Source organism: Cyphomyrmex costatus, unplaced genomic scaffold (assembly GCF_001594065.2).
Source record: "Cyphomyrmex costatus isolate MS0001 unplaced genomic scaffold, Ccosl1.0 scaffold228, whole genome shotgun sequence".
In the NCBI taxonomy this organism is placed as follows: Eukaryota; Metazoa; Arthropoda; class Insecta; order Hymenoptera; family Formicidae; genus Cyphomyrmex; species Cyphomyrmex costatus.
This window is the reverse complement of record NW_017276346.1, coordinates 25971-37726: the sequence shown is the minus strand read 5'-3', so window position 1 is coordinate 37726 and position 11756 is coordinate 25971. Positions and strand designations below refer to the sequence as shown.

The 11756-nt window shown below is 53.8% G+C and overlaps 1 protein-coding gene across 1 annotated transcript; it reads right to left on the bottom strand.

The window, feature by feature from the left end:
* Positions 1-1416: 1416 nt before the first annotated feature.
* On the bottom strand, positions 1417-2613 carry LOC108773915 (uncharacterized). Its single transcript, XM_018539893.1, has one exon. It carries the CDS (start codon positions 2611-2613, stop codon positions 1417-1419), a length of 1197 nt encoding a protein of 398 aa, XP_018395395.1.
* Between the last annotated feature and the right edge of the window lie 9143 nt (positions 2614-11756).

Genomic DNA, 11756 nt, shown 5'->3' with positions numbered 1-11756 from the left:
ATGCGCACCGCGCGACGTTTCGTCCTGCGTACGAACGTAATCGGTAAAGTCGAAGGAAAATAAAAGAAGAGTAAAAACTTACGATTCCTTCTGGTCCATCTCGGAGTAGAAGCCGAACATGATCCGTTCGCGCGGACTAGCGTAGCGAGAATGATCGGGTGCTCTCTGAACTCGAAGGGAGAAATCGAAGAGAGTGGGGGGAGAACCTGTCGCGACAGGTCAAACGATTCCAAGAATTGTTTTTCTTCTTAAGACTCGCTGTTATCGCAAACGATTCCAAGAATTGTTTTTGTTCGATGGGGGAAGGAGTGTTTATTTGATCGAGGAGGCCTCCGCGGTGGTAATGGTGGAGGAGGGGGAGGACTTCGAGGACGCACGTATTTCGACGTAGATTCCCGCGCTTTTACTGGCGGGAGAGGGGGAGGACTTCGGGGACGCACGTATTTCGGCTCGTCCTTCGACTCGTATCTTTGGTTCGTCGGCAACTCACAATAGTATCTTTGGTTATGGGGCTCGTCCTTCGACTCGTATCTTTGGTTCGTCGGCAACTCCCAATAGTATCTTTGGTTATGGGGCTTGTCCGTCGATTCCCAATAGTATCTTTGAGGCTTGTCCTTCGATTCCCAATATCTTTGATTTTTCTTCGAGGGGGGGCACAGCGGCTCGTCGTCTAACCTACGGTACCCCTTGCGCTCGACCGACTTTTGATGCAGATAGTCCTTCAATTGGTCCATGCCGTGACGCTCGTAAGATTACGAATGAACGAAAGGAGCGTTACGCACCGTCTATATACCGTCGACGCGTATATACTATACATATACTATACACTAAGGGAGAGAAATAAAAATACGAGGTAAATACGTTTACGTAAATTTTTTCTTTCAAAAATGTCTTCGCGACCACCAGTTATACAGTTTGAATACATTTTGCATGGCGCAATTCGTAGCGTGATGTCCGCGTAGTATCAGCGGCATCCATATCGGCTAACGATAGAGTGTCTTCGTAAACCTCATCCAGGGTCTCGATGTGCACGCGTTCGTCGTCCAGAAACAAGTCTCGCAGCCACGCTCGCTTCTCAAGTCCCTTGATGTACACCGCAGCATCCTCCTCCCCGCATACAGCACTGGATATAATCAGGCGTTTCTCCTCGTTGTATGGAGTCGTCCCGTCCGTCCATCGCAATCCATGGTGACAGGCAATCAATCAGGAGGCGCAGGACCTGTCGGATTCTGTCAATGACCTCCATGGTACGGGACTCGTAAAGACGTAGTGCGCGAGCACGGTCCCGCGTTTCAGCACCGCCGTTTCCTTCACAACGAATCGCCCGTTGACGACGAAACCCTGCAGATCCACGAACGTAGGCGTGTGCATGTCGACTGCGGCGAACGATGTTTCGTGGACGTTTATATCGCGCGCTTAGGTGATCCTGCGCACAACGCTGGTCAGCGGGTTGTACTCGACCACGCGATCGTGTATGATGAAGCAATACGCGGTGGTATTAGCGGGCGCGTTCGCTTTGAGTTCAAAGTCCATTCGCACGTCCACGGTAGCGCTCTTGACCGATTCGTTCTGTCTAGAGCAATCGATGATCACGAACGGACCCTTACGTTTGAAGGACGAAACTGTGAGATTCGGTTCGAGATACTCGTATCCGTAGTAGCCCTTGCAGAAACGCGCGTACATGTCGTACAGAATCGCCCATTTGTTTTTAGTGAAATCCAGATTCAAGTCGTCGTACGGATAATATTCCGAGTTCAGGTAGAGTTTCACGTTGGTCAATTTACAGTCGTCGAATTGACTCGTGTCCTCGGACATCTTCTTTCGATCCGTTTGCAGAGCAAAGATGACGTATCGCGGCTTCTCGAGCTGAGAAGCCGTCTTGATGGCCCACGAGTGCTTGGTCGTGGCCTGCAACAGCGGGTACTCGTACAGATCCCACGAGCGAAAAGCCATGCTCAGGTATCGTCCGCTCTCCAGGGCTCGCAGCATCGACAGCTTGTTCACGTCGCTCAGCACCACGTGCGGCATTCGCCATTGTATCTTGAACAGTTCGAGTTTCGGCACCACCGCCGAATTTCCCATCAGGCAATTCTCGTCGTTGCGCGCTCGTATCAGAATCAACTCGTGACGAGAGTTGATCACCACGCGTCTGTAATCCTCGCAAAATCCCAGCAGTACGTTGAGCGGTACGCAGAAATTAAAGTATCCGTTAGCGGTGGTCTGCGCGTCCCAGCCGGTGTTTCGCAGAATCACGCTCCTGTCGGACGTCACTGTCGCGTAGTTCTTGATCGTGCTGGTTACGCCCACGTTTCTGTTGCGATCGATCTCCACGCCGTCGAGTTCGTAGCGAATCTCGTCGAACATGAACGCGACGCAATTGTTTCCCAGCGCGACGTCGGCGTTCGGTGCCTCCGCGGTCTTCGTCAAACGTCCCTCGACGTACAGAAAACTCTCGTACGGCAGCGTGTACAGATCCTGCTGCTGTATGGGTATTCGTATCTCGTCGCTGTGTCCGAACGTCGTGTTGGCGAACGGACTGTACGCGTGAGTCTCGATCTTGACGATGCGATCGTCGAAGACCGGCTTGTCCCTGACGTTCAGAATGTCGGTCATCGTTCTCTGCGCACCGCGAATCCCAGAGATTTTAAAAACTCCACGTTCGAAGCACTGAGCCTCTTCGTCCTCCGTCCGGATGCACTGTCGAGTGATGACGTCACAGGCTTTGTAAAGGATACGCTATCTATCCGCTGTTTCAACATGAGCATCTCACGCGCGCCCTATCGCTGTCGTCGTCTCACGTGCAATCTGACGGTGATCTCCTCCCCGCGAAAATCGATCGGCCGTCCGTTCTGATCGACGACGCGTATCGTTAGATCCGTAACGCTCCGTGCGACGATCGGAAGGTAAATGATCTGCGTTGGCCTCTCCGACACCTTATATCCCGGTGGAACCTGCGGCGAAAATTCGTGTATCGTGTGCACGCTATTGCCGTTGCTGTACGCGCCCGCCGTCAAGTTGCATTCCTCGCGGACGATGTTCACGGTCATTATGTTGACCGACGCGTCCGACCGGTGCCATTTTCGCGGTTCCAGTACGCGCTCCGAGAATCCCAGCAGCGACCCGATGCCGTTGGGTTTGTAAAAGTTTATTCGGTAGGCGCACACGATTTCGCATCTCATCGTGTTGTAGTTTGCGCGGAGCGCTATCGGGTACTCCGCGTCGTCGTCGCGAAGTGCGTCCCCACGCACGGCGCCATCGGGCAGCGGACGTTTCCGCGAGATCGCGCGTTTCAGAAAGTCGTTTATGGCTCGCAGTTCGTACGAACCCTTGGGGATCGTAATCTCCTCGTCGTCGTTTCCAAAGTAAAATTTGTAGTTGGATTCGTTCACGTTCGGTATCGTGTTATAGGTCTCGAACATCGTCAGACCGAGCTCGTAGTCGCCGTCGCTCAGGTCTATCGCGGGAAAGTAGCTGGCCGCGAGGACGCTGCTCCTTCCGCTCAGCGTGAGTGTCAGCGACATGACGGTTCGACGAGTAATGAGATCGCGCGACGTCTCGTCGGGCTTTTTAAAATTCTACGGTTCGTAGAAACCACAGGCACATCTGTCCGCAAAAGGTCTGATCGTACGTCTGATACGACGTTCGATTGTACTCTATCGGAACGCCGAAGTATCGCACGAGTTCCTCGGGCGGCCGGAGATTGCCGAAACTGTCAAAGTACACGACGCGGTCGTTCCTCTTCGCGTACGCCACCCAATGAGTACCGGGGCCCGTGGTATCGTCCAGATTCACGATACCGCTCTCGTTGCGGCGCGCGCCGCTCGTCGGTAACGCGTCGCGCATGAAGACCCCTCTAAAGTACGGTACGCGCATACGCCGCGCGAGCCGGTCCAGTTGCACGTTGGTGGTCGCGCCCGTGGGCATTCTTATCGTTTCTTCGAAGTTTTTTTTTTTTCTCCTTTCTGTCCGTGTCCGCGTTTGTACGGGGCGAGATACATCCCGCGTCCGTACGGGGCGAGATACAGTCCGCGGCCCTGCTCCATCGCGCGATCGTGACGTTGCAGCTCCTCGAGCTGACGTCGAGCGGCTTTGCTGGCGTTCACCGCTCTCGCCACGCCGGCCGCTCCGCCGATCAGGGACCCGAGGACGCCCAACATCGGCAGAATCGGCAACACGCCGCCCCGTTTCGCGGCCGGAAGTATCCGTTTCTTCGCGGTAGGTTTTTTCCCCCCCTTCTTCTTCTTCATGCCCATGCCGATCTTGGTCTTGGCTTTCATCGCCGCCCAGATAGCCGCAGCGGCGGCTCTCTCGCCCAGAGCCGAGTCTCTCGCGGTGACGCGTTTTCGCGCCTCCGCGGCGAGCACCTCGTCCGCCGCGTGTCTGTCGGCGAGATCGCTGCTCCGAGAGTACGCGATGTCGTGCTCGCGGCACGCCGCGTCCAGCGGATTCACTCCCGCGTCGCCTCTGGCCAATCGTTTCCTCAGTCGAGTGCCGGGGCCGCAAAACTGGTAGCCGGGGATATGTAACTCGAAAGGAAGCGCGTTTATCGCCCGATTCAGCAGGTTTCTCGCTGACATTCGCCGCAATTCTTTATCAACGGCGCTGGACCGTCGACGTGCGTCTCCTGACTCGGCAGGTTGTAGTGCCTCAGGCACCGGCGGTACCGCTGAACCTCCGAATCGGCTCGTATGTGCTCGGGCAGTCTGTCCCACAGAAGATCTATGTACTGCTCGCACTCTCGCAGCAGAATAACCTTAGGTACGTATTCCAGCTCGGCGGAGGTCAAGCTGTGCAGACGGTCCAACGCGACGACGAACATCTCAATCACTGAGCGATTTCGCTCCGCGCGTCTCTATAAATAGGCCCGCTCGCGGTGCGGGTTTTTCAGTCGCGAGTATGCGGTTCGTGCGTCAGTCGCGCGCTATCGAGGTGTCGAATCTCGACGCCAAAGTGCAGACGGAGAGGGAAACGCGCAGGCATGGAAACATGCTGCCGAGTACCTTACGCGCGATCGTCTGCGGCCCGTCGAACTGCGGCAAGACCAACGTGCTGATAAGCCTGCTCGAGAGCCCGAACGGCGTACGTTTCGAGAACGTGTACGTCTACTCGAAATCGTTGCGACAACCAAAGTATCGCTACCTCGAAAAATTGCTGACACCTATCGACGAGATCGGCTACTTTACGTTCTCCAACAACAGCGACGTCGTTCCGCCGAACGAGGCGCTACCGAATTCTATCTTCGTCTTCGACGACGTGGCGTGCGACAAGCAGAACGCGGTGCGCGAGTACTTCGCGATGGGCCGCCACGCCGACGTCGATTGCTTCTATCTCTGTCAGACGTACGCGAGGATACCCAAACATCTGATACGCGACAACGCGAATCTGCTGATTCTGTTCGAGCAGGACGGCACCAATCTGAGACACATTTACAACGACCACGTGAACACCGACATGTCGTACGACGCGTTTCGCGCGCTGTGTCGCGAGTGTTGGCTACACATGTACGGATTCGTAGTGATAGACAAGGACAGTGCGCTTACAAAGAGTAGATACAGAAGAGGATTTAACGAGTTCGCGATACCGGAACGCCATCAGTCGTCGTCCGTGCCTCGACCGAGACGAACATGGCTAACGAGCGCGAAAAAATCGCGAGGGAGATCGAGCGGACGAGCGAGTCAATCCGCAGGAAACACCGCGCTCTGAAGACCGGTAAAATCGACGAGGACCGTGCGCTGGACAGGCGTTTCGGGCCTATCGTCGAGCCGTTGCGACGGATCGCCGGTCCCGTCGCGACGGAGTCGCGTGCCGCTACTCCTAAACGCAAGATGGAGGAGGAGGAGGAGGAGGACTTCTTCGTGACTCCGCGCACGCGTTTCTTCGATCGAACGCCGATAACCTCCACACCGCATGCACCTACCCAACCGCCGGAGTCGATCGACTCCGAGACGACGTATGCGACGCTCGCGCCGCCCGACCGTTCATCGGAGAACCGAGACACGTCGCGAATCCACTCGGGTCCGCTGAGACTGAGTCGAGCCTGTCCTGCGAGGACTCAACGACAGCGGTATGGATCGCGTGTACGGCGCTTACTTGGACAAGGACGGATTGATGCTCGGCAGTAAGCGTTTCGACGTGGATAACGAGGATAACATAATTATCGACGGCGTGCGATACGCCGGTACACCCGGCCTCTACGAGCTGATCTTCAAGAGAATTCCCGACGATTCGCTTCGAAAGGAACAAGATATGCGCGAGTACAAGAGCCTGCTGCAGGCGACGAACGCGCACAGACACAAGCACCATCCGCTGGGCCGAGTACTGGCCAACAGCGGATACAAGTACAAGAATGTAATAAAGCCGTTGGTCACGCCGAAGAAAAAATCTGGAAAAGAGTATCTCGCGCCATGACGTTGAACGACGGCGCGATCGAGTACGTGCACTGGGACGATCCCAACGAGCTGGTGGATCGTCTGCGGTTGCTCGACGCCTCGCATCGAGCGGGCAACGCCGCTCACGGCAACGAGATGCTGTCGATCATCGAGGAACTTCGCGAAGCGGGCGTCATTATAAATTGAGTCTCGTATCGACGAAACGATTCAGTCGATCTCGCGCCATCCGATATCATTTATCTCCATGAACGATGAGAGGCGCAGACTCGTCGAGGAGTTGCACGCTCCGGCGAGAAGAAATTTTCCGCGAAGACGCGTCGTGGTACGGGGATACGACGATCTGTGGCAGGCCGACATCGTCGAGATGCGGCCGTACTCGAGCCAGAACAGGGGCCGTCACTACGTGCTCACCGTCATCGACGTGCTGAGCAAGTACGCGTGGGCCGCGCCGCTCAGGAGCAAGGGCGGTAGCGAGACGGCCGACGCTATCGCGAAGATAATTCGCGAGAGCGGGAGATGCCCGAAGAACCTGCAAACGGATATGGGGAAGGAGTTTTACAATTCTCATGTGGAGAAACTCTTGAAGAAACATACAATCAATCACTACTCCACGTATTCCGTAATGAAGGCGTCGGTGGTCGAGCGGTTCAATCGTACGTTGAAGAACGACATGTGGAAGATGTTTACGCTCAACGGCACGTACAAGTGGGTCGACGCGCTGCCGCGTCTCGTGTCGGATTACAACGCGCGCAAGCATCGCACCATCGGCATGAGGCCCGCCGACGTGACCCCGCTGTCGCCGAGAGACTCCTGGGCACGGTGTACGGCGCGATAAAGATCGCCGGTCCCGCGAAGTTCAAAGTGGGCGACGCGGTAGCAAGTACAAGACGATCTTCGAGAAGGGCTACACGCCGAATTGGACCACGGAGGTGTTTCGAATTGTCAGAGTGCAGAGGACCAATCCCGAGACGTATCACTTGGAGGATTACCGCGGCGAACCGGTCGCCGGAGGATTCTACGAGCACGAGTTGCTTCGTGTCGCTGATCCCGACGTGTATCTGGTTGAAAAGGTGTTGCGCAAGAAGGGAGAGAAGGTGTACGTCAAGTGGCTGGGATTCGACGGATCGCACAATTCGTGGATAAATAAACGAGACGTCGTGTGAATAATAATAATAATTTTTATTCGTATAACATATATATCAAAATATGTATATTTCAAAAATAAATATACCATTATATCAAAAATATCGTTGTAGTTCTTTATTCTTTTCAACTCTCTCTCTCTCTCTCTCTCTCTGTAACGTTACAGGATACATACGTACATACATACATGCGAATGACTGCGGAGTACAAACTCAGTATATAACTCAATACACATAAAAGTACAAGTCTAGGTACGAGTATAAGTAAAACTCAGTCAACCTCAACACTCGATACGTAAGCCTCAATACATAATACTCGATACGTAAAACTCAGTATAAAACTCAATACATACAGGTATAGGTACAAGTCTAGGTACACGTATAAGTAAAACTCAGTCAACCTCAACACTCAATACATAAAAACTCAATACAAGTATAAGTAAAACTCAATACATAACACTCGATACGTAAAACTCAATACATAACACTCGATACGTAAACCTCAATACATAATACTCGATACGTAAAAACTCAATACATAATACTCGATACGTAAAAACTCAATACATAATACTCAATACGCCTAGGTACAACGCAATATACAAGATACATAATACTCAATAAGTCTAGGTACAACGCAATATACAAGATACATAAAACTCAATACGTCTAAGTACAACGCAATATACAAGATACATAAAACTCAATACGTCTAAGTACAACGCAATATACAAGATACATAAAATTCAATACGTCTAAGTACAACGCAATATACAAGATACATAAAACTCAATACGTCTAAGTACAACGCAATATAAAAGTATATGTACATAACACTCGAGCTACACTATCAGGTAATGCCCCCACGGTAGCGTGTTCGTCGAGTCCGGTACGACGTACCGTTTGTCGTCGTACGGACTCAGAGCGATCTTCTTCTCCGACACCGTGTACACCCGGTGTAACTTGGATCGTATGCACGCCTGCCTGCGCGTCATTTCGATGTCCTCCTTCAGGCACCGGGTGTAATCCTCGAACGATATCGTTCGCGCTACGACGCTGCTCTTCACCCCCTTCGCCTTCTTAGTGTCCCTCTTTCCGTCCACGCGCAGCGCGTACATCTTCGCTCTGAGCCCGACGAACTCGGTCATGATGGCGCCGTTGTTCTCGTCCTCCATGAGACCGGGCACCTTCTTGTTCGCGAGAGGCATACCATACGCGTTGTTCGCGGGATAGTCGCTCGTGTCGAATCTGTCTATGTCGCGTTTCATGGTTTCGTACACGTTGTCACACTCTATACGGTAGATCAGACTGTGTCGGTGTACACGATCTCGCATCTATCGCGAAACAGCGGCGTCATGTACTCGTGGTGAAACTCGTACAGGCACGTTTTCGAAATGTCCAGGATGCACATACCCACGTAGATAGGCTTGTCGAATTTCACCTCGAGTTTCCGCAATTCGACCGCTATCAGGTTCTCCGCGAAGACGCTGCGGCTGTGAAAGTTAGGTTTCGCGATCAACGCCTCAGCGCCGTATCGTCCTTCCCACGCCGTCACCAGTTTAACGTCGACGCGTTCGCGCACGTTCTCCATCGTCTTGCCGAACACCGCGTTGTTCATCAGTTTGTACAAGTTTTTCTCGAAATCGTTTTTCGCGCGCGTTCGAAACTGCGTGTTGAGTTCGATGTAGTCGCGGAGCCAGGCGGATTGCGCGAATCGCAACACTCGATGGATCTTCGTTACGCGAAGACCGTGACGCGTGCACTGTTGCAGGTTGCGGTAGTGGACGACGTACCGCTGCTTGTCGCTTACCGTCGCGAGAAGCTTGTAGTCCCGCTTGCCGGGCGGTTTCTCTCGCGTCGGGCAGAACGGCAGGTCGGCGTGCGCGTCGTGAAGATGTTGCGGATACTCCAAGTCCACCTCGAGGATGTACCCGGTGGGTGAATCGAGCGCGACGGTAGTAAAGTCAAAATTGTGCGCGTCGTCGACCCATTGAAAGTCACCGTAGGGTAACGGTTGGCACATCGCCCAGCCGTACAGGTTGTTCACGTCGTAATACATGAGGTACGACGACGGTTCCGACGGGTCGTACGACCTCATGTACTTGTTATTAGCCCGCGCGTATCTGCCGGAACACTGGCTGAGACCGCCGCGTATGCCGCGCTCGACGAACATCACCATATCTATGTCTGTGAGTAATTCGAACATCACGCGCATGTGTTTGAGCATCGCGTCCCACGTGAAACCGGGCAGGGTGTAGTAATGCGCGGGATCGAGTCCGTAACTCACGACGCAACTGTCTCGAAAGTTCTCAAACTCATCGGCCAACAACAGGACGTCAGTTTTTAGGTATAGATCACTGTACTCGCCGAGCGTTCGCACGGAGAACCGCTGCCACACGTTCTCGGCGTGCGCGTAATCGCTCTCAGACACTGTATCACCAGTCAGCGAGCTGTGGAACGATTCGCACGGCGGCAAGCGCGTATCGTTCAGTCTCTCCACGCTGTCCACGTACTCGTAGGGGAACACTCCTTTACGAGTGAGCATCCGTCAGCGAGCTGTGGAACGATTCGCGCGGCGGCAAGCGCGTATCGTTCAGTCTCTCCACGCTATCCACGTACTCGTAGGGGAACACCCCTTTTCGAGTGAGCGGATCGAAGTCTTCGTCCGATACGCTTGAGAATTCGGAACGCACAATTTTCAGTTTGTCCTTGTCGAGGTACGACGCCAATTTGTCCAGACCCGCACTCAGAAACTTGTACGAGTCTATGAACCGTAGTTTCACGCACTTTCGCGAGTCTTTGTCACTGGTGTCTTTGACGTGTTTCGTAAAGGAGATGTACTTCTCCTTGGTCAGGGGAAGTAGCTCCACCTGTCCCTGGAATCGCGTCGCTATTTCCTGTACGATGAAGTGCGCGTCGTACCCCGACAGGTTGTGGAACACAACCGGAACGTACGGAGAGTCCTTGTAGTTCACGTTGCATCCCTTGTGCGCCGGACCGCGGTATCGCCCGGTGAGGTGACAGTGGTCGCGCGCCCACTCGTCACCCCGGGCGAACGGCCTCTCGCAGATGTGGCAGTGCGTCGCGCTGTCGAATCTCCGCCAGTCGTCGCGCGTAAAGTCCATGGGCCGGTTGGTCGTTATAGCGTTCTTCACGCGGTGCGCCAAGGCCTCTAGCTGGCTCGCGAACCAACTGACGCAGTCGTTGCCTCGCCGACATTCGGATAACGCGCTAATAAGCTATGCTGAACGCTTCGTGCCGCTGGTACGCGTACGACGCCGCCGATGACGCATCCTCCGTCTTCTTCAGCACGCACTCCAGGTCGGCGTATACCACGAACGGCGCCCGCTCCTTCCTGGAGTGCTTGCTAAACTCCAGCCATTTGTCGTCGTCTGTGTCCGGTACGCCGATGGCGCACGTGTTGAGCTTTTGACAGTCCACCGCGTGGCTCTCCAGTTTCTCGTTTGAGGAGAAGTAGTGGAGGCACCTGCAAACGATAAACACTTATTAGTACAACATTTTCAGCTTCCTGTTGTATTTTACTTATCGCACTTACCGGTCGCAGAAGTATTTCCTATTCTTCTTTTTGTTAATCTGCGCGCTCACGAGGCGGGACAGATTTTTGATGCATTCGCAGAAGTATTTCTTGTGCCCATATTTGTTAATCTGCGCGCTCACGAGGCGGGACAGATTTTTTATGTATGCTAAATGGCCGTCGCCGTCTTGCACGTACAAGAGGTTGACGTGTCTGTCCCTCTTGCAGTCGGTGAGCCGCAGAGGGAGGACGTTCCCGTCCTCGATGCCGTACACGTTAATCGAGATATCGTTCGACCGCTCGAATTTCACAACGTCTTTGAGCGTTACTGGAAACTCGATATCCGCGAAGTTGAGCACTTTAGAATAATGCGGATACGACGATTCACGTTCAGTGTCTTTTTCCGCGGGGTACAAAGCGGCGACCACCGCCCACGCGAAGCACGCATTGTCCATGGATCGCACGTTAACCAGCGCTTTCTTGTTCTCAATGTTCTTCGGCACTGTAACGTGACACCCCGCGCGCATGGGATTGAGTCTGTTTACATTGACCGTTAGGTTCAGAATACGCGAGAGCGCCCACCCGCTGTCGCGTTCCTGGTGCTCATCAAGCGACGCCAACGTGGGCTCGATAACTTTGGTGCTCATCGAGCGACGCCAACGTGGGCTCGATAACGCGCGACGCGTACCA

Bases quoted from the DNA above. Each gene is read 5' to 3' on its own strand.
- LOC108773915 (XM_018539893.1), bottom strand. From the start codon at position 2,613: ATGACCGACATTCTGAACGTCAGGGACAAGCCGGTCTTCGACGATCGC.